The sequence below is a fragment of the Scleropages formosus genome, chromosome 6 (genome assembly GCF_900964775.1).
Source record: "Scleropages formosus chromosome 6, fSclFor1.1, whole genome shotgun sequence".
Classification (NCBI taxonomy): domain Eukaryota; kingdom Metazoa; phylum Chordata; class Actinopteri; order Osteoglossiformes; family Osteoglossidae; genus Scleropages; species Scleropages formosus.
Genome location: NC_041811.1, coordinates 26338371 through 26362326, shown reverse-complemented (window position 1 = coordinate 26362326; position 23956 = coordinate 26338371). Strand labels below are relative to the sequence as shown.

Genomic DNA, 23956 nt, shown 5'->3' with positions numbered 1-23956 from the left:
AAAACTGTTGAACTAAAAATAACCAACATTTCACTTAACAGATCTATAAATCTCACCTTCCTGTCTGCCTTTCATGGTGAGGATCAGGATTTAGTAGCTAAACATAATGCATGATTTGTTCCGAACTCTTACATAATGGAAGATTATGACAAAAGGTTGTCAAAAATTATTTTAAGAACAAATGCCCAGATATCATTAAAATACATGTGCCCCTTTTTGAATTACTGAAAATTCTTATATTCCTTGAACCTTCTTAAGTGATTAGGAACATATAAGTCACTTTGGATCGTTCTGATAAACACAGTACTAAAGCGAGAAAAAAAAAATCACAGACTTTTACTGGCTATAGCAGGATACTCTTTATGGGTCCTGGCTATGACTACTTGGCACTGTCAGACTACTGGCCCTCAGACATCACAGCTCCAGATGAGAGAAACCCTTTGTGGGCTCTACACCTGGAGTCACTATTGGGGTGCTGCTCATACCCAGGTGTGCAGGTGAATGGAGCACATGCAAATGATGGTTCAGCCTCCATCCACTCCGCTAGGCAAATCGGGAAGCCAACAGCAAACCCCAGGGTGACCTGATTCCCTCATGGACAGCAACATGCACTCCCACTCCTGGCAGACTGATACTGCCTCCCATAGTTTTGCTCCGGATGGAGGAAGAGCACACGGGTCATGCAGCATGACAGCAGACAAGTGCAACGAGACACAAACAGAGGTACCATACCACAGGCAGTACGACAGCGGCAGGAGATATGGACTTACCAATGCGATCGAGGCGGTCGATGGCCACAGTCTCAAAAGCCCGCCGCATCATTGGGTACTCCTCCAATACCTCATTGAAGTGATCCACGGACAGGGAAAAGAGGCGACAATACGTGTCTGCACGGACACTGGCAGTGCGGCGACCCTTTGTTAGCAAGCAGATCTCTGGATAAATGACAGTGAAGCCTTTCATTATTACAATACTCAGCTGAATGTCACAGAAAGAATGAGGAACTTACGACATAGGAGAAATGCATAAACAGTAAATAGTTTAGCATCATTAAAAATGGGGTAACTACCAAGGCTTTAAGATGTACTGAGAGGGTAAAGTTATGTTCTAGTTTTTAATGATTATGATTTCTAGAACCAAATGTCCATATTAAAAGAGGCCTAATAAATTTAAGCACGGCTTAAACACACACCCGTCGATTACACTGAGATGATGGATCACAGAATTGGTTTATGTATGTTCTAGAAAGTATATAATATGTAAACACGAACTATAATGAGTGAACATACGACAGATAAAGCTGCTGCAAAATGAAAGTATCGGAAAATAATAGTTTTTGTTATTAATCTGTTTGAAATTGTGATTTAAGAATTGCTATACAGAAGTTCAACCATCAACACTAATCTGATTTTTAGTGAGGTTACAATGGTAAAGACTTGCTAGTATTTTACTTAACATAGCATTCAATTTTTACCTTGGTTCTCAAGATGAAAATCTCAGAAAATCTTAAGCGATGTGACAATACTTCCGTCAAGCTGAGTGCAAATAATATACCGTTTAAATGGAAAGACCCTATGAATTAGTCATATATGATATTTTGCACTTCATATTGTAATTTGCTGCTTTATTTATTTATTTTACTCCTCACCCTGGGGTTACTTTTCAGTCAGTTCATATGTTCCCAGCACGTCTAGAATATTTAAACACTATAAAATTCTTCTGTAATCTTACAAGTAAAATACATCATTCCCCAAATTGCCATAAAATGCTATATTTCATAGCTAGAATTTTGCTGTATCAATGAAATAGTAAAAATAAAAGCCCTTCCTACTGAACGTTTGAATTGTCCGAGTCAGAAAATGCTAATGTGTTTTAGAGTATGAGTGAGGGTCGATTCTGAAATTTGTCTTAGGGTCCAACTGTGCAGGGGTGTGGAGTAGAAGGGTTTGGATCCTGACACAGGCAGCTGCTGCCGAGTCATACTCAGTCTCCTCATGCCAAACACAAACAACGGGTAAAAATATCGGTCCCCCAGATGGGGGCTGACTGGAACAGGTGGCTGGCATAAAATCATGGAACCAAAAACTCAGTGCCTCATATAGTCTTGTTTAATTTAAATTCTATAACATTTGGCAGCATATCGGTTCTGTGCGCCAAAAACGAGTATCTGTTCCTCATTTTCACGTCAAGGTAATGTGGTCATTAATCTGTTACATTTGGCGAGGAGATAATACTAATTACTCTTCATTCTAACCAACATTCCAACTAGTCACTTAACATCCAGGAACAAAAAGTTACACAGTAGTTAGCTTTAAGTGCAAAAATATTTATTGATTTATGGGTCTTGCTTTAAATTATTAGTTAAGGCAACCTCAGAAATGATGAATTTATATATACATTACAGTTTAACAAGAATGCATCTTTAAGCATTCGTGTAGATTTCCCATCCATGCAATGCCAAAAAAAGGAAAGTTGCACTCTGTTACTTTTTTGTGAAAGCAAAGTTTAAGTGCAATTTTAATATGCGAGAACTTGAAGAAATTTCTTGAACGTTATACTTCACATGGAATGCAGTATGTCAGTGCATACTCCTCCTATTAGTTTCTGAAATTCAAGTTTGAAACCCAGATTGTGACATTTTTAATGTTTTTGCAATATTATGGCTCTGACAATTTCTTTTATATGAGTAAGGTCAGAACATGATTACCTACTGGATGATCATAAATCCAAAAAAGGGTCAAGATGCAAACACAGGATAACTTATCCTGTGTTTGCATCTTGACCTTCAGATCTTACAGTTAGGGTCACCAGCAGCATATTAGAGACATTACAATTACAAACCTGCTCTGTGAAGTTGCCTAGGATTTAAAGTCTGAAGCTATAGCTGTTAAAGTGGCAAAGTGCCTGAACATTCTGAAAAAATTAAATATCGGAACTTGCAGAGGTACAAAAATCAGTCTTTGGACTGAAATAAAGCATATTTATAGTACTGAGACAATACAGCTACCAGGGTAGTGACTGAGGCTGTAGGCAATACAAAGCAAAGGAAAACGAAATGAGCCACCCCACACTCCACAGAACCAAAATAAGGACAGAAAAATAGTAGTAACAAGTCAAAATAAAAACACAGATATAAAAAAAAAGAGCAGCTGGTAGCATTGGGGTAAAAGTTGTTGCCTGTGGATCCAAAAGTTGCAGGTTTGATTTCCATCTCCAGCTGTAGTGCCATTAAGCAAGGTACTTATGCTAAATAGATCCAGTAGAATTACCCAGCTGTATGAGTAAATAACTGTAGCTTAACATTGTATATTGCTTTGGAGAAAAGTGTCAGCTAAATGAATAAACATAAAAATTAATTAAGTAGGAACAGTTAGTCTTAATTATGGGCCTTCCTGGCTGGGTATTGAAGACAGCTGCCATTGTCTGAGCAAGCAGCTCCCCCTGTTTAATTTACACTGTTACTCTCATGTGAATTCATTGTTTTCTGAGTAATTTGCTCTGTTCAGTGGAGTATGGTACATAGAGCTTAAGACCTTCATTGCATAACATTTAAAGTAATTCTTACCACAGTGCTGGATACTGATTGCCGTTTTAAGAATGATGATTTTTATTACGCAACTTCAAATACAGAAACGTGTAACCTGAAAACTAAAGAGGTTTATTTAAATTTATATGTTTTTCAAAGGAACACTGTCAAAAGTGATACTCTCAATGTTTAAAGAGGGCCTTTAATCTTTTAAAAGAAATACTGAAAGAGAATCATGCATATTTATATACTATTTCAGTACTTTGGAGTTTGTCCAGTGCAGCGGTGCAATGCTTTCCCACATTTTTCTTTTAGCATTCATTTTTTAGAGAGAAAGCAACTTTTTGAATACCTCCAAAATAAGATCCATCTGTGAGCTTCAGCTCCTTGTTCATCTTGGTGATGACGCTGGCAACACCATGCTGGATGAAGTACATCTTCTTTCCGACAGTGCCCTCACGAATGATATAATCATTGGGCTGGAACACTTCAAACTTCAGCTTGCTCAGCATGCCCGTCACAAAATTTGGGTCAGCATTGGCAAACAGCGGCATTGTGGCAACTAGCTTCCGGCAGTTGAAGTTCACAATTTCCTTTAAAAAAAAAAAAAAGCAAAGCAAAACAAAAACAACATAAACGCTGTTTTGAAACTTCATGTCTGTAATTTACAGAAAATATAAACATGTGCTACAAGAAAAAATAGAAACACCATACATAAAACAAAAAAACTGCAGATTTATTTTTTTAAATACAGTGCTGCTTGAAGGGCGGGGGGCAGTGGAGCAGTGGGTTGGACCGGGTCCTGCTCTCCAGTGGGTCTGGGGCTCGAGTCCCGCTTGGGGTGCCTTGTGATGGGCTGGCGTCCCATCCTGGGTGTGTCCCCTCCCCCTCGAGCCTTGTGCCCTGTGCTACCGGGTTAGGCTCCGGCTACCCACAACCCCATATGGGACAAGCGGTTTCAGACGGTGTGTGTGTGTGTGTGTGTGTGTGTGTGTGTGTGTGTGTGCGCTACTTGAAGGTATGTGAACCCTATAGCCATGGCTATTATTATAGAAAATATTAAACTTATTAAATCTTAACTTATGAAATGAATAAATGATTCTGGATTAAATACCTGATTCTACATACCTACTTGATTTAACTAATGCCATTTGGGGTTTACTTATTTTGGCACCTGCACTACTATTTTTCTACTCCATGCATGATTTCCTCCAAATTGGTGCCTGGCATTGGTAATTACACACCTATTGTGTCGGATGCAAAACTGGTTCCGATTAAATTATTTTGTGGTAAAATTAAGGGACACAGGGGGTTCACATACTTTCAAGCAGCACTACACTTAGTGGGTTCTACTGTATTAAACAGACTAGAGAAATAAATAGCTCCTTTTCCTCCAAACATCTTTTGCTTCTAAACTTTGCCAAATAAGTTATTGTTTTTCAACAATACATAGACAACTTGGATTTTTATGACAATTTTGAAATTTAAATTTATTGTGGTTAGTATGTCCCTCAAAGACACAAATGTTATTTAAAATTTTCATTTGACAAGTCAATCTGGTGTACCTGCCTGCTTAATGACATTTTTATAATTTAGCCAGTGCCAGATTCTTTTTAGGATGTATTCTTCCTTCTCCTGTATTCTAAGTCCTTCACCTGAAGACTCTGTAAAGGATGGTACTCTATCTGCAGTACTTGAGAAATAAGTCTAAGCAAAGAATTGTTACCTAAAGCTTAATCAGTTACTACTCTCACAACACATGTTCGACCACAATGAAACCTGGCAAAGAAACTGAGCAGGTATCAAGGTAGCATTCCCCAAAAACTAATAATGCTCAACACCACATATTTAAAATATAATTTATGATGAGTCACACAAAAAATACAAGATTACAATCTTCTAACTGTTCCAAAAGACTGAGCTTTAGCCATTTCTCACCATATGAAGATTATCAGTGCATTGGTTAATCTAACGGAAATGCATGAGCCCAAGACAATTAACATCCTCCACTCACAGGACATCTTTCTTTTTCTTTGCATCATTAGGCATTTCATTTGCTGATACAACGAGACCAATGAGCTGTGCAACAGAAAGGGCTCACAGTGAACAGGAACAACTTCTAATTGGTCACAGCGGTAGTTAGCGGTAGAGAGACTTTTGATTAATAATACAGTTATTTTTCAAGGTAATTTCCAGAAGCAGTCAACCATTGTTAACGAAGCATTCGTTTTGCTATCATCACAGGTCTATAATTCATTCAATCATTCATTCCCTTCATTCATAATTAGCTGGACTTATTTCGTAAACAGTTTGATAAATAAGTGATCTAAAATATTTTATTGGTGTGTTCTGTAAAAAGGAAAACACATTTATAAATCACTGCACTTGACTTTTAGGAAGCATTTAAATTTATTTACTCTGGTATCAGATCAAGGAGTAAAGCTACTTTGTCTGCTTAATCCATTTTTCCTTATCCCGTAAAATGCACAGGGAAGCACATAAAAATGCTGGGTGTTTCAACAGAGATATTTATTTATTCAAAGCCCATCTCTTTTTTTCCTCAAGCAATAAAATCTCTGTATTAGAAATACTTTAACTGCAAATTTTAATTTTAAGCACATTCTGTACTGATATACTGCTAGTCTATCATGACTATAACTTTCCGCTGAAGTTAAATGCCATTAACTATACAAAAAAAATGCATGGAATTGTTATTAAAGTAGTTGAGGTTTGTTGGGTTGTAGTGCAGTTCTGCTCATTGCACACTTAAGGTCTCAAACCTTTTCCAAGCCTTTTTATACACTTATTCCTGTTAACCAATCATAATTCATTCCTGAAAACAGACCAGATATTGAAAAACAATAAGAAAACTTCTATTCCCCAGATTTTTTTATAGGGGAAAGTTCCAATTTATTCCAGCATCATTTTTGTTCACTTGAAATAGACCTAAATGATGCCTCATGTTGTAAGGGGAAAAGTTAAGCAACACACAAAAATTTCATGCAGTTTCACTTTTTTGTGGTATCTTCCTGGAAAATGATAATTAAAAAAAAAATCATCTCGGCCAGGCATTTCTGAATCGCATGCATGTCAGTGAAGCTTTTTTGTATTGCATGAGTTTCTGCAAAGCTTTTTTGCATGGTTTCAGTAGCAAACATTGGCCTATATCTACAAAGCTTACTCACATTCTACATCTGAGAGTAGTTTTAAATGTCTTCATCTGGCACAGAAGTGAGAACAATGAATTTTCTTTTGATTTCAATGCAATGTCTGCAAATGCTTGTCCCAAGCGGGGTCGCGGCGAGCCGGAGCCTACCCTGCAACAGAGGGCGCAAGGCCGAAGGGAGATGGGAGACACACCGTGGACGGGATGCCAGTCTGCCGCAAGGCACCCCAAGCGGGCCTCGAACCCCAGACCCGCCTCTTTTGAATTCATTTTTTTAATTTACTTTTTTCTTCTATTTTATAAATAAATACAGAAGTTAGTCAAAGATTTGTTATTTTCTAGTTGCAATTTTTTTCTTGTTGGACCCCTAACTACTGCTAAAAATGATGGTGTCAGGACCCTCCCCTTGGAGCACACATTCTGGGTCTATAAGGTAACGATGAGCTATTTATGGAAACGTGATTCATGCAGGGTCTAGTGTTTAAGAAAAAACTAAAAAAGAATCCATAAAGCAAACTTTCTTTCATAGTGTGCATAGCCTGGCTTGAGTAAAACGAAGGCTGAGGGTGTGGGTACATGATTTTCAACATGCAGTGGGTCTCACGGTCTCTGAGGCAGCTGCTTGGCATAATTTTCAAATGCAGTCTCAGTTTAATACAATGGAGCAAATTTCACGGGCCCAAACTGAATATGGCAGACTGTGCAAATGACAATCTGGACTGATTAATGATGAAAGGTGAAAGCAATTAATAACTGGGCAGCACAGTGGTGGGTGTGGGCTTTTTTGGGTATAAGTTTGAAACTGGCTCCATTCATGTGGAGTTGCTGCAGTTCAGGTGACCTGGCAATGCTACAGTGTTCGAACTGTAGTGTGTGTGTGTGTGTGTGTGTGTGTGCGCGCTTGTCTATCCTACAATAGAGTACCCCCATAGACTTGCATCTAGTGACTCCGGGCAGGACGAGTGGTTAATAAAAGTGAGTTAGAGAGATGGTGCTAATAATCTTGAACCAGATGAACTACACACACACTGGCAACAACCACTTGTCTCAAGCAGGGTCGCGGTGAACCGGAGCCTAACCCAGCAACACAGGGAGCAAGGCTAGAGGGGGAGGGGACACACCACAGACAGGACACCAGTCTGCCACAAGACACCCCAACCAGGGCTCAAACCCTAGACCTGCCATACAGCAAGCCCCGGCCAAACCCACTGCACCACCACACCCTTCCCCAGATGAGTCAGATATATGAAAGTCTGAAGACAAGAGACCAAACAACAGGGTAGTATATGCTTTGTTCATGAGTTACTACCCAGTCTGAAGACAACAGCTAACTGAACTGCCCAGGGTTCCCCAGGGAATCAATCATACTCCTGGACACTTCTGAGCATAAACAAACTGCCAAGCTTTTGCTTGCCTGACTTCTTACTGCCTGAATGGTATTGAGCTTCCTCAGTGTTGTCTTATTTCATCCACTTTTGGGTTCTAATTATGCTTACTTACCTACCTATTACATGTTTGATTTCAGTTTTTCCAGTCTTTGTCCACTTTCTGGACATGTTGATGTATGCTGGATGCTGTATACCGCTGCAGCCTAATGCCATTTTTCTCGGAGGTTAGTAAAGGATCCATCCATCCATCCATCCATCCATCCATCCATCCATCCATCCATCCATCCATCCGCATAATGGCATTCACCGTACATACATACATATCAGCTCACAGAACAGACAGAAGACTGCCCTTAAAAGCCAAAGGTTCATGTATATGTATAGTCTTCTGAAAATAGTATCCAGTCATTATAAAAGGGACATAAAATATGCAGTTTCAGAAATTTACATAAAATACAACTATGAGCAACTTTAACTTTAGAGCAAAAGGTTTCAGAACAAACTTGTACATGGTAAAACTATGCCTTTAAATGCAAGAGATGAGTTGGGGAGGGCAAAAATTCTTGCTATGGTAACGATGCATGTTCCCCTAAATAAGGGTATTAGTTGAATGAACATAATTTAAAAGAATGGTCAGTTTACCTCTTTTAGTGGATCATTTAGTTCATTCAAGATGCTGTCTTCGTCGAAGATCTTGCCCTGATAGCGGTGCTCGTAGTAATCATGTATCTTTTGCCGCATGTCTGCTGGTAGCTTATGAAAGGACATGTACTGCTCCACTTGCTTGTACTGTAGAGACAGAAACAAACAAAAATTAAAATTATAACCACACAATATAATCACAGTTGTCATTTAAGTGTGCCTATTCATGATTTTTACTGCATATGTACTTAAAGTTCAATGTAAGAAGTTATAAGTAGGAAATGTACATAAAGAATATAAGGACACACACACACACACACACACACACACACTTTCAGAACCGCTTGTCCCATACGGGGTCACAGAGAACCGGAGCCAACCCGGCAACACAGGGCGTAAGGCCAGAGGGGGAGGGGACACACCCAGGACGGGACGCCAGTCCATCGCAAGGCACCCCAAGCGGGACTCAAACCCCAGACCCACCAGAGAGCAGGACTGTGGTCCAACCCACTGCGCCACCACACCCCGAATATAAGGATATATATATATATATATATATATATATATATGGCATGGCGGGTTTTGCCACCGTGAGGTGGGTTTCGCCGCTGTGTGGTGGGTCTGAGGTTCAAGCCCTGCTTGGGGTGCCTTGCGATGGACTGACATCCTGTCCAGGGTGTTTCCCTTTGACCTTGTGCTCTGTGTTGCTGGGCAGGCTTTGGCGTGCCACGACCCAGCTCGGGACAAGCGGTTGTTAACATTGGTTGGTATATGTATCTATATATTTGAAACACCAAGATTTTTCACTTTATAATAAGGAAATATGTAAATCTGTGAAGCTGTGCTGTAAACACGTGAAAATTTAGCTACAGAATTACAAGTGTTTGAATAATTGACAGAGTGAGCAGGAAAACCAAGAAATAAGTCAGCAAATAAATGAATAAAAATGATACTCGTAAAAAATTCTGAATTTATAATCGGTGTGATGACAATTCATTCAAATATTCTAACTAATATAATGTTTCAAAAATAGGATGCCTTGGAGTATTAATTCCAAAACAGACCGACGCAGCTGTTACACAGCGGGTGTTGTTCAGAAAGGAGAAATTTTCAAAACTTTTCCGGAGTGGAATTTGTCACTATCAAAGCTCCACACTAAACCTGAGGTTAAACTGTGGGACATGCGATTTTGCTGGATACAACATGCTGAATCAACGTGTTGAAGAGGATCTGATGTGAAGCAGAAAGCAGATGTGTACACATACAGTAGTCTTGTGCACATGGTGGCCAGTAATTACATAAGTCATGTAAAGCATGCAGCTTGATAAACTGTATGTTAAAATAGCTGAACTGAATTATTAACAACTTTAGCCTAAGCCGTTCTTCTTCTTCTTAACCATTTTAAGAAAAAGCTTTGGTTGCATGCAGTGTAAAATTATATAGGCTACCCACCACTTTGTGCCTTTAAATATAATTGGATTGCTGAGGGGGACAGAAAATTCATATTTTGAAATGTGTGTGATTGTGATGGACTTTTTGTCACATGGGCAGTCATTTACAAGGACATGTTGTGAGATACTTTATCTGAGCTGATCATACAACAGCGATCATGTCCGGTTTACGATGTGACGAGAAGAATGCTTAGCAGTGAAAAATATCATTCTCACTGTTAACTGCCTCAAATGTGATGCAGCTTTCATTTTATTTATCAGTGACACTGAGCATCTGCTGGAAGGTGATAACTCGGTTTTGTTTGGCTGGAAATTATTTGCGCTGACAACATTTTTAGCCCTGGAAGCATTTGTACATCATTTAGCTGATCATAGGATGCAATGTTACAATGAGTTGTCCAAATAGCAAAACCACTACTGTCTTTCACTTACGGAACCAAAAAACAAAATATTTAGTACAAAATATTGACTATTTCCTGTCACTAAAACATTACGTTATCGCAACAAAACACCTCGAAATTAGCTTAACCTAACATTCAGTGAAAGCCTTTGAATTTAGAGCCTCTGGGTCCCTTTTTGCTGTCGAATTGAGAAAGAAAAAAAAAAAATTGAGTTATCTGTGCAGCTGGCCTATAGAAAACAGAAGTGATAAGTTAAAACCTCTTTTTTACCTGATTAAATTTGGGGCTGGAAGAAGCAGGCTGTATGAGCTATCAGAAGCAATACTGTCACTTTGTCACCTTTTCCATAGAGGGCTCTTGAGGATACCTGCAGCCCATTTTCTCAGAAACCTCTTTCCTAATAAGGCTAAACCTGAAGTCTTTTAGAATAAGGGCTTACAACTCACACAGTCCATAAATTGTGTAATATGTTATTTACAGAGCAAAGCTGTACTATAAAAAAATTGTACTATTAGGAAATTATGAATAAAAATGAATTACTTATCTTTGAACATTATGCTTATTTTGGGAATTAAAGGAATATGACAACCTCTTGATAATATTGCTGTACTTTATATAGTTGTTTCCCACAGCCAACTGCCCACCACAATGTCACCACAGTATTTGTCATGAATAAAAGTCAGAATCTGCATATTTTCATTCCTGTATTAGTATCAGTTAGTGTTAATGTGAGTTGTATTCCATCCCACCCCCCCCTAAATTTCCCAGTACCTTAAAGACCACTCATAATGCTCTAACCAGACTGCTACACTCCTCCACTTCTGGCCATCTGGTGGGCTCATGCACAAGGGGACAAACTAAAATCCAGAAGGTTCTTGGTCCAGGTTAAACTGTGTTGGAATGATCTCCCTCTCTCACTCAGAACTGCTGACTCACAACATTCAAGGACCTTAAAACCCATCTCCTGTCTGCTCCATAAACCTTCACTCCTTACCTGCTTGAAAAATTAAAAAAAAATGAAGAACTGCTTGCTATGAATTCTATATACAGCTATTTGTGTAGTGTATGCTGGCAAAAAACTGTGGTTTTGGACTAATTGTACTTTGCCTCATGAATCATGAATTGCGAATCTACATCTGTATCTCTCCATCTGTTGTTGAAATGCACTTTTGTTTACTCTGCGTTGTATGTTGCTTTGGAGGAAAGTGTCTGCCAAATGAAAAAATGTAAATGTAAATCTAGCCACTGCCAACTCAGCAAAACAATCTGCTGTCTACCATGGTCCCTTGCCTCCCAGAAGCCTCAAAGTCTGGACGTTGGCACCACAGAAGCGCTTCCTCTAGCCGTCTTCCCTTAACCAGTGTGGTGAAATACTGGCACAACCATCAACCATAAGATCCCTCGCTGCTTATGATTTGAAATCTGTAGGAGCTGTTCACTTCAGACCACCTCCAACCAAAATCTTCCATCCCACACCAGAATGATGACACTGTCAAAAACCACAAGCTGTGTAGCTCAGACTCAGACTTTGAGATACCAAACCTACTGGGTGGTCCAAGTCTTATCTCTATCAATGCTGTAAATCAGTCTTGTCACCCAAAAAGAGCAGCAGAAGGGTATCAGTAATGTGATAAATGTAACGTGGAATATGCATCATCATATGCTAATTGAACCTTTGAAACTAGTTAGGATTTTGTCCTGCTCATTTGCATACTTAATGTGTTTCAGATTTTTTTTTTTTTTTTTGCCTGAGCCAAAGCAGCTGTCAGGAATATGCCTCCTCTCCAAAGTGCCTCTAAGATGGATTCAGCAATGCTTCTGCCACAGCTGCAGCAATGATATTGCCGGGGGTGTGAAACTTTCGAATGCCTCTACTGTTTTGGTTTATCTGCACGCTGAAGCAGCAAATGAAAATGCAGGCAGGAGTCAGAAACAATGCAGCGTATCTTACATAAAAGAGCTTCCTGCCCGTTAGCTCTATCTTACACAACTGTACACATACCAATTTACAATCCACATAGAGTTCATGGAGTTCAGGTAAAATTTAAATCCTAAATGTAAGTCATCCTATGAAACTCCTTGCTCAAGGAAAAGGTGTACAATGCACATCCCATTAGTTTTCAGAGCATCTTGAAGGGACACTTCTTGAGTGTAAATTGTTCACTCTCTGTGAAAAGCTGATTTCACACCACCATGTGCAAATGTATAACAGGTCTGAGTATGATGTACGTTGCTTTGGAGAAAAGCGTCTGTTAAATGAATAAATGTAAATGAGTGTTAGCACAGTAGATTCAAGAAAAGTGGTACTACTGGTACCTGCATTTATCATTATGAATGCATACTAGAGTACAGCTATACATTTTTTTTTTCTATTAAAGTTCCATCAGCTTTATAATGATAGAAGAGACAATTTACCATGTGGTATTCTTTAACTCCACATAATTCAAAGTTTGAAATTTGCATTGAAATGTGGACTTTAACTGTAAGATTTCAGACATCCATTAAAAAAAAACTTCTTTATCTGAATACTAAAATAACACTGAATAGGCCTATGGGGGAAATGCTTGCATCTCTATTTATGTTCTCACCCAAAGTAACATAAAACGGAAGCTGTGCAGAACCTATTTCACCCTGAGGGAAGGATCCTCTCTTTAAAATCCTCTTTCAGTGCCACTGGAGATTAATCTCATAAGAACATCACCCCTCACAAACATGATGTTGAGATGTAAGATAATCGACAATAGCTGGCCCTGGATAATCTCTCGAGTAAGTACCAGCACCATGGCCTCAGTATGACTTGCATGACATACCTTTCATAATAGGTGTTTAGTATGAGCTCATGAGGATGGTACAATGCAATGCGTAGGAGTTATATTTCACTAACAAGTGTGGAGAGGAAATTAAATGTTACCTTTTCCTGGTACTGTCTTCGGGAGGAGTCCAGGGACTGGATGAGGGCGGTGGCATGGCCGACAAACATGGCATAGCAGGTGGCACCCACGATCATGCTCAGCATGGTGATCCACAGGTCAGACATACTGACGGGTGCACGAGCACCATACCCAATGCACAGCATGTGGCTCATGGCTTTGAAGAGGGCGTATGAATACTGTTTACCCCAGGAGTCATTCTGGAAGAGAGACATAAAGGGGGGGAGTTACCAAGTGTAGGCTCTGAGGCAAGACTCTTTGATGGATCACTGAGTCCCTGAAGAACATCCTGCCAACATACCCTTCATGCTCTGGAGCTCTGTGCTCATGAAGTGACTGATTTTTTTTATGTTTGTCTAACTTGCTGCCGGAGGGTGTAAAACAATTGATGGCTGCAAGCGACACTAATCAACATCTATTACTTCCATTTGCTTTAGACAGCTGATTTATAGTTTGTTTCAGGCCCCGAGACACTTTCCAGCGGACTGAAATGAAAAAAGCCCGGATGCATTTTGCCTTCATGCCTTCGTTATTCCAAGCATCTTAATAAATTACACTGCAGACACAAAAAGGCAGAAATATTTGAATATTCTTGATTTCAAGTGAATATACTTTTTTTCTACACTTTGAAATAGATAAAAATAAACATGATATAATTACTCATGCACAAAGTAAAACAATGTCAGCTCCTATGCCTTAGCAAAACAACTTTGTCCCATTTTATCAGAAGGAAGGAAAGAGCCTGGGGGAGTAAGGAGGAGACTGGATTGACCACTCAAATTTAAGCGTGTTTTTCCAATAATGTGGTACACAGAGATTTTTCGGTTAAATTGCTGATGAAAAGGATTGGACTAGCTGAGATATTACACCATGGGTTTCTTTTAACTGATATAACAAACTGGCTGTCAAAAATGCAGGTTCCTAGTTCATTTTCCCTCATAGTTGGTAAAGGATCTCCTGAATTTTCACAAGAATTAATAAACTCAGGAAAACTGAACTGCAACTCCTAACAAATATGTGACACAGTTACAAACGGCCCCTCCTTAAACCGCCACCTTACCGTGGTGGAGGGTTTTGAGTGCCTGAATGATTCCGGGAGCTATGTTGCCTGGGGCTATATGCCCCTGGTAGGGTCTCCCATGGCAAACAGGTCCTGGATGACAGACGAGACAAAGTGCGGTTCAAAAGCCCCTTATGATGACAGTTAAACCAAGGCTTTCGTTTACCCCGCCTGACGTGGAGCCACTCTTCAGTGGGCTCACCACCTGCCGGAGAGACCGTAAGGGGCCGGTGCGTTGTGATTTGGGCGGTGGTCGGGGCCGAGTGCCTGGCCGACCCAAATCTCGGGCGCCAACTCTGGTTTTTGGGACTTGGAATGTCACCTCACTGGCGGGGAAGGAGCCTGAGCTGGTGCGGGAGGTTGAGAGATACTGTCTAGATATAGTTGGACTCACTTCCACTCATAGCTTGGGTTCTGGAACCACTCTTCTCGACCAAGGGTGGAATCTCCACTATTCTGGCGTTGCTCAGGGTGAGAGGTGGCGGGCGGGTATGGGCTTATTAATAGCCCCTAGTTTAGCCACCATGTGTTGGAGTCTACCCCGGTGAATGAGAGGGTCATCTCCCTGCGCCTTCGAGTCAGGGAATGGTCTCTCACTGTCATTTGTGCTTATGTGCCTAGCGGCAGTGTAGAGTACCCGGCCTTTTTAGAGTCCCTGGGGGGCGTGCTGGAAAGCGCTCCCACTGGGGACTCTGTCGTTCTACTTGGGGACTTTAACGCCCACGTGGGCAGCGACATTGACACCTGGAGGGGCGTGACTGGGAGGAACGGCCTCCCTGATCTGAACCCGAACGGTGAGTTGTTATTGGATTTCTGTGCTAGTCACGGTTTGTCCATAACAAACACCATGTTCATGCATAAGGGTGTCCATCAGTGCACTTGGCACCAGGACACCCTAGGTTGGAGGTCGATGATCGACTTTGTAGTCGTTTCTTCTGACCTTCGGCCATATGTCTTGGACACTCGGGTGAAGAGAGGGGCTGAGCTGTCAACTGATCACCACCTGGTGGTGAGTTGGATTTGATGGCGGGGGAAAAAGCTGGACAGACCTGGCAGGCCCAAACGCATAGTGAGGGTCTGTTGGGAACGTTTGGCGGAGGCCCCTGTCAGAGAGGTCTTCAACTCCCACCTCTGACAGAGCTTCAACCAGGTCCCAAGGGAGACTGGGGACATTGAGTCCAAATGGACTATGTTCCACACCTCCATTGTCGGGGCGGCGGTTCGAAGCTGCGGCCGTAAAGTCTCCGGCGCCTGTCGCAGCGGCAATCCCTAAACACGGTGGTGGACACCGGAGGTAAGGGATGCCGTCAAGCTGAAGAAGGAGTTCTATCGGGCCTGGCTGGCTCATGGGACTCCTGAAGCAGCTGACGGGTACCGGCAGGCCAGACGGAACGCGGCTCTGGCAGTCACTGCGGCAAAAACTTGGGCTTGGGAGGAGTTCGGTGAGGCTATGGAGGAAGACTTTCGGTCGGCCTCAAAGAGATTCTGGCAAACCGTCCGGCTACTCAGAAGGGGGAAGCGGTGTTCCACGAACACTGTTTACAGTGGAAGTGGTGTGCTGCTGACCTCAGCTGAGGATGTCCTTGGGCGGTGGAAGGAGTACTTTGAGGATCTCCTCAATCCCTCCGACACGCCTTCTGTAGAGGAAGCTGAGGCTGGGGACTTGGAGGGGGACTTGTCCATTACCCTGGTTGAAGTTGCTGAGGTAGTCAAAAAACTCCTCGGTGGCAAGGCTCCGGGGGTGGATGAGATCCGCCCCGAGTTTCTCAAGTCTCTGGATGTTGTGGGGCTGTCTTGGCTGACACGCCTCTGCAGCATTGCGTGGAACTCGGGAATAGTGCCTCTGGACTGGCAGACCGGGGTGGTGGTCCCTCTTTTTAAGAAGGGGGGCCGGAGATTGTGTTCCAACTATAGGGGGATCACACTTCTTAGTCTCCCTGGGAAAGTCTATGCCAGGGTACTGGAAAGGAGAATCCGACCGATAGTCGAACCTTGGATTCAGGAGGAGCAATGCGGTTTTCGCCCTGGCCATGGAACACTGGACCAGCTCTGTACCCTCACTAGGGTGTTGGAGGGTTCACGGGAGTTTGCCCAACCAGTCCATATGTGTTTTGTGGACCTGGAGAAAGCATTCGACCGTGTCCCTCGTGGCATCCTGTGGGGGGTGCTTCGGGATTATGGGGTTCGGGGCTCGCTGCTACGGGCTGTTCGTTCCCTGTATGACCGGAGTAGGAGCTTGGTTCGCATTGCCGGCAGTAAGTCAGACCTGTTCCCGGTGCATGTTGGACTCCGCCAGGGCTGCCCTTTGTCACCGATTCTGTTCATTATCTTCATGAACAGAATTTCTAGGCGCAGTCAGGGAACGGAGGGTGTCTGTTTTGGTGACCGCAGGATCTCGTCTCTGCTTTTTGCGGACGATGTGGTCCTGTTGGCTTCATCGAATCAAGACTTACAGCGTGCACTGGAGAGGTTTGCAGCCAAGTGTGAAGCGGCGGTGATGAGAATCAGCACCTCCAAATCCGAGGCCATGGTTCTCAGTCAGAAAAAGGTGGATTGCCCCCTCCAGGTTAGGGGGGAGTTGCTCCCTCAAGTGGAGGAGTTCAAGTATCTCGGGGTCTTGTTCACGAGTGAGGGAAAAATGGAGCGGCAGGTTGACAGATGGATCGGTGCGGCATCCACAGTAATGCGGTCATTGTACCGGTCTGTTGTGGTGAAGAAGGTGTCCTTCTTCAATGTTCTTCAATTAATTATTTGTTCTCATATGAAGAAAAACTCAATTTTGAAAGATCCTCAACGCGACCCTAATCCTTAGGTTTTTTCGGATCTATGGAAATGGTCCCTCTCCTATGAGAAATGGTACAGAAGCATATTAAGCATCGGTTTTCCGTGGCACAAAAGGCTCTCAGACATGTTCCTCGCCAGGCATGCTCTGACCCCTGTCATACTTCACATGTGCCTACACAGCAGGCAGACACCTATTCCAGAGGCTGCTCTGCCTGAAGAATGTGACCTTTGTCTTTGTACTGTCACAGCTCCACTGCAAGAGAGCCGCCTCTACCTTCCTGGCCCGCTCCCAAAGTGGAGCAGGGGTGAATGTAAGTTAACAACGTTTCCTGACAAGAAGGATCACAGTGAGTGGCAGGCAGGAGGGAAGTGACTGAGGAGCAATAGCATTCGGAGGCAGCAGTGGATCATTTCTGTACAGCTCAAACTTAGCTGTATTTCTTGTACTGTCTATACACATCTTTGTCTGTGCTGTGTAAAAAGGGCTGTTTTTTGCTTACAACACTATAATGATGTCAGCCAACATGGTTATTCAATAAAATCATTATATACTGGGTATGAAGCTGTAAAGGTTTTCACTGGTGGAAATGGCATGTTTTTGTATTAAATTCCATCATATTCATTGTCTGCATAACCATTCAGATAAATTACTGTTCAACACATTGGATCCGTGTGTCACATGTTGTTCTGAATTTTTGTTACAACAATGCTAAGAAATTATATGGACATACACAATTGGGAAGAACGCCTAAACGCATGTAAGTGACTTATTATATTTCCTTTTGTCCAGTGCAAAGGTTTAAAATGTGGAGTGCACTGTACACAGGTAGGCAGGTTTATAGAGTATCATGATATGCTTCATGGTCATTCAAAATTAAACAACACTCCATTATTGGTTCTCTCTAAAAAGGTGTTTCAGATTCAACAAACATACTTATTCATTGTAATGCTTCATGCATTTTGGAGATCAATTATCAACTAGATGTCAAACAGCAGTAAAACACATAGGTTTAACTATATAAACTGTGTTGGGGGGGGGGGTGTGGTGGCGCGGTGGCGCGGTGGCGCAGTGGGTTGGACCACAGTCTTGATCTCCGGTGGGTCTGGGGTTCGAGTCCTGCTTGGGGTGCCTTGCGGTGGACTGGTGTCCTGTGCTGGGTGTGTCCCCTCCCCTTCTGGCCATATGCCCTGTGTTACTGGGTAGGCTCTGGTTCCCTCTGACCCCATATGGGACAAGCTGTTCTGAAAATATGTATGTATATAAACTGTAGTAGTACATTTGATCAATGTCTAGAATACTACTGTCTGTGAATTATAAAAATAAACCAAACTATTTTATTCCTTATTGTTATGCCTTGCAGGAAAAATAGAGATCTGGAGAAAATAATTCAGGAAATAGTGTTGTGTAATAGTATGTTATTTTGGAATCTCTCCTGACACATTTCATGTCATTACTGGATCACTACAGAGAATGCAGAAATTAACTGTTTCTTAATAGTGGATTAATCATAGATGGTGTTTTTCTAAGACTATGACTGGTCTAAAAAAGTAAAGTATAAAAACATAGTTTGTTTGACAAAAAATAATTTTTGTATGCGGTACGTAAATACTGCAAACCGCTGTGGTAAATGCAATCTTTTTGTCATTAAGCCCTCTCCATGTGAACTTGGAAACTGAGTGATCTTCAAAGCTTCCACAGAGGATACATTATATTTTGAGAACATGCCAGGGAACAAATTTAGTTTTTCATCTGATGCTTTTTCTTTCACTGAAAAGCAGGGATTTGTAATGTTTTTAATTTGGCTTACAAGGTTATCTCTGTTCAGAGCATTAAAGTTCAGAATTTGTTCTTCTTCTAAAGACTCCATGAATTATAGGGGTGGGCTGGGGTACATTCAGTACTCATGAGTGCAAATACATTAACCACATTTAAGAAACACCTTCTTCTCCCATAATTCACAGAATGTGGAAAAGAACCTGTAAAAATGTATAAAATTGTACTTTGGGGGGGTGGGGGTGAAGTGCCTTGCCTCAAGGGGGAAGCATTGCTACAGTGCATACTGTACATAGAACGCACCTTTCAGTTAATCAGATGAGTACCGCTTAAGTCTTATTGGTTCCGAATCCAAAAATGACCGTAACGTCTGGCTTAGTACTAGAGCAGCGACACATGCCCAAAAACTCTGAAATTACAAGTCTGCGTCCCCCAGCTGACTACCCTATTGGCAGAGACCATCATCCTAGACTTACATGATTTTGTGATTCTTAACTATTAATTGTAATTTCTAACTAGTCTAAGAAAACATGTCACAAAGGAAGAAGCTAGCCCAGAGCAGAAGTGTGTGCAGGTATATGGAATACAGCAAATATGGCAGAACTGTCATCTGAACACACACACACACACACACACAGATCTAAATGAAATGTTTTGGTGTTAATGATGTTACCAAATGTTAAAAACCTACAGTAATTTAGTATCAGTGGAGTTTTCCCTTTTCCCAATGGCTTTCCCTTCTGCCTGGGGTCAAACATACTGCACCAGTAATGGGAATTATTAGTCAAAAAGAATGTCATAATGAGCACAAACACATTACTCATCGATTATGACTAAGACCCTTGTACAATAAACTGGCACTGTTCTACTGATGGAGGGAGGTATACGTAATCGGCAGGAATTCCAAACCTGTCTGCACCATTTTGATACTTTAGATCGTGTAGCAGGTGCCAGTGAGCTACTGCAGCGTTTCTTTCGGCTATATTTTTAGGGTTTGTGGTCTGAAATGTCATAACTTCTGGACAGTTACTTTAATAAGCAAGCAGCACTAAACTTAAGGAAAAAATTGTGGTTTAAAAGCGTGGTTATATTAAAGATCAAAAGCAAGGAGGAAATAAAACAATTTTCCATCATCCAAGGTAACAAGCTTCCGAAATGAAAGCATGTTTTGGGTTACAGTGACACTTGATCCTTGTACATGGCATACACATACACTGATTTATAAGGCAGGAACTTGAACGGGACGACCACAAAGCAGCGTGTGTTGCTGGCAGAGAAAACACAATGAGTGTTGAAACACAGGTATAAATTTCTGAAAAATCTCTGAAATTTTAAAAAAAAAAAAAATGTATATTTATGTGTTATATACTCTGTTTAAGAAGGTCAATGATTGTAAATGGTGCAAAATATTCAATTACATCTGAATTGTCTCAGTAAATATATTCTAATTTATTAAACTGGAATCTATGCAGGAATCCGGCAAATAATTTTACCTTTCAGTAGTTACATTTGCAATCATCTACTAGCAAAAATAAACAAATTATAAACTTAGTCCTTTCTCTTAGTAACGTTTAATGATTTCACTGCTATCACCTTGCTACACATACTGTGAAGTATAGCTTGGGGTGATTTATGGTGTAATGCTGTTATTGCCCAGAGAAGAGAGACCAAGGTTTTGAGTGATGCCTGAACCAGTATGGATATGCATGAAATATCAGTCCAAAGGATAATTAATCCTGCTAGTACATCTTCGGAGTCTCCGCTCATAAAAATGCAAATGACCTTGTGCAAGTTCCCCTCCCCCGGACAAATCTCTGCAGAGCACAGTGAACCCAGCAACCCGTTCACAGCCATTAAAGGAAGCAAGATTTTAAGAAAGAAGGGACAAAAAGCAATTTCTATCAAACTACAGCTGCAGTGTCCATAATTTTGAAAGAGAGTGTTGAAAAATTAGGATTTTTATGACTCCTCATCCACTTTTACCCTGCTGACAGCATGCTTTCTGGTAAAGAGTCATTCTAAACAGGCCTGGTTTTGAAAGCAGCCAAGTGTTACCCAGGGTCTTGAAGTTGCTAATGGTGGCTGTGTTATCTTATCCAGTGATGAAGCAAATGAGGCCCCCAGGAAGAAAGGACTACTTTCAGTCCATTAGTCACAAAGATATTCAGGGTATACCCCATGCACTATCTACAACACCTTGCATCCTCTGTACAGTCAGCAAAATGAGGGTTCATAAATGCACCGAGTAATTTAACTTGGAAGAATAAAATCATACCTTATGCATATAAAGGTAGATATTTCTGTGTACTCTGCACAGAATTTTGGAGAGAAATCTCTGCCAAAAGCAAAAATGTAAATGTAGTGTATGCAGAAGGGAAGGACAATGATATCCATCGCTTGAATAACCGCTTGTCCTGAGCAGGGATTGTTATATATTGGTAAAAAAGAAATCAATCACAAAAAAAATCGTCTTTATTTTAATTTGCAAATATTTTATTTATTTATTTTTTTTTTTAGTGAAGATGAAAACCAGACAATTACATTAGTTGTGTTAATAATGATTTGTTTCCTATAACAGCTTTGAGGCCATAATAATTTGTTATAATGCCCCTTCTACAATACCTTCAAAAGTTTAAGATTAATTTGTGAAGTGGAAATGGTTAAACAAGTGATACTACCTGCAGAACTGAATTTGAGACACAGATATTGACATGATGATTAATTATTAAAGTGCGATGGATTAATCCAGCATTACACTAGAGACATTTGAACTAAATGTCAAGCATCGTTGTATCTGTTGTTGTTTCACCATATTCATATTTTGTATTTATATTATCCACCATTCAAATGAAAGGCATATAAAAATTAGTTTGCCACAGACAAAACATCATCATCCCCTCATACACGCTAAGAAAAGAGGGGAGATTCCATTGAGGTTAGTTAAAGGGTAATTAATTGTATTTTCTGGGGGTGCGGTGGTGCAGTGGGTTGGACTGGGTCCTGCTCTGCAGTGGGTCTGGGGTTCAAGCCCCGCTTGGGGTGCCTTGTGGCGGACTGGCGTCCCGTCCTGGGTGTGTCCCCTCCCCCTCCGGCCTTACGCCCTGTGTTGTCGGGTAGGCTCCGGTTCCCCGCAACCCCGTATGGGACAAGCGGTTCAGAAAGTGTGTGTATATATATATAATTGTATTTTCCTTGTTTCTTTTTTACCTTTGTGTGTGTGTGTGTTTGGAGAAAAGTGGTGAAATGAACAAAATTAGTGGTGAAGAGAACAAAATGTAGAGGCAAAAAATGGACAGCGTGTTCCTTTTTAAACTCTATAGCCTGGCCTCTATCAACAAGACAAAAGACCAGATTAAGAAAAATCTTTTTTTCCATTGCCAAATGATTATTTCTGAGACATTTGTTCCACAGAATGAATCCATTAAACATACAAATTGTTAATAATTCACAAACTGCTATCATATTAGCTTCCCATGTCCAGGAATGCCTGAAAACAACAACACAAATAAATATCAAAATGTCTAAAGGTTAATCAGATTTACCGATAGGATTATTAAAACATAACATTGTGTATTACATGGTAAACACTGCTAATTTTATAACACTTAAGTCCTGTTGAGGAGACTTGTATTTATTCATTCATTTAGCTGATGCTTTTCTCCAAAGCGACTTACAAATGTTCATCTACTTAAAACTATTTTCCCCTTTAAACAGCTGGGTAATTTTAATGGGGCAGTTTAGGGTTAGTACCTTGCTCAAGGGTACTACAATTGGAGGAGGGATTCAAACCTGCAACCTTTGGGTCTAAAGGCAACAGCTCTAAACACTACAATACCAGCTGCCCCCAGCTGAATTAATAGGTGGTTCTTTCCATGGATTTTGTCCCAAGAGTCACTGGGGAATACAGTATACAGTAACAGGCCAAGAGGTCCATTAAATGATATTGTACAATAGCTTTTGTAGACTTGCTACACATAAAAATAGAACTACGCATGACAATGAAAAATTATGACATTTGCGCCTTGCATCTTGAAAATGTTCTGACTAGAGGGTCATTTTGTTCATTTGTGTCACACACATCAGAACAAGAGCCCTGGGATAGCATTACATATCCATAACTGGAGGAGAATCTGTGTCTGAGTGCTGCCTCAGCTGTATGAAAGCAAGGATGTTCTGTTCTGCGATTTTTTTTTTTTTTTTTAGCTAGTAGAGTAAGGTACAAAAGTAATTTTTAATTATAAAGCAAAACAGAAATTAATTGCATTGCCTGTGGAACAAACATAACGATTTACCACAAGCCATTCAATGGAGACCAGCACATGAGCAAAGCAATACAAGCTACCAGACTGGTAAAATGTAGATGAGAAAAGTTCAGTTTTACGCCAATCATATGGAGTATGACTAAAAGACTGATTTTCACCTTTTTTTTTCCCCCCTCTTATTACTGCTTTTTGGAAAATGTGGAGCAAAAACCAATTTTTACAGCTTGCAGGTGTTTACCATGATTTATCTGTGGGCAGTTACCCAGTTCTTATGTCTCCCCCTTGAAGCAAGACACTGAGCATTCACACACATCCTTTGATGTGCAAGCTGTGGGACACCTGCTCCTTTTCCTCTGTACCGACTGCAGGCTTCACTGGGCCATGAAACATGCGTGGAGGTGAATGACATTATCCCGATTCCATACGCAGCTCAGTAGACACCCCGCTAACTGTAGATGTCACACTGAATAACAAGGGGAAGCTTGCACTGCACTGTGCTTTCATTTCAATACATAATTAAAACATAAATCATTTTAAACTATTTTGTGGCTCTCTGTAGATAGAGCTGTGTA

The 23956-nt window shown here is 41.0% G+C and overlaps 1 protein-coding gene across 1 annotated transcript in view; it reads right to left on the bottom strand.

The window, feature by feature from the left end:
- Positions 1 to 23956, bottom strand: part of hcn1 (hyperpolarization activated cyclic nucleotide-gated potassium channel 1) — a 72120-nt gene that overhangs the window by 12513 nt on the left and 35651 nt on the right. Inside the window, exons 4-7 of the mRNA XM_029252963.1 lie at positions 13486 to 13704; positions 8723 to 8869; positions 3879 to 4119; positions 771 to 935 (exon numbers count right to left, since the gene is read on the bottom strand). Coding sequence (XP_029108796.1) covers positions 771 to 935; positions 3879 to 4119; positions 8723 to 8869; positions 13486 to 13704 — 772 coding nt within the window. The remainder of the gene's footprint in view (positions 1 to 770; positions 936 to 3878; positions 4120 to 8722; positions 8870 to 13485; positions 13705 to 23956) is intronic.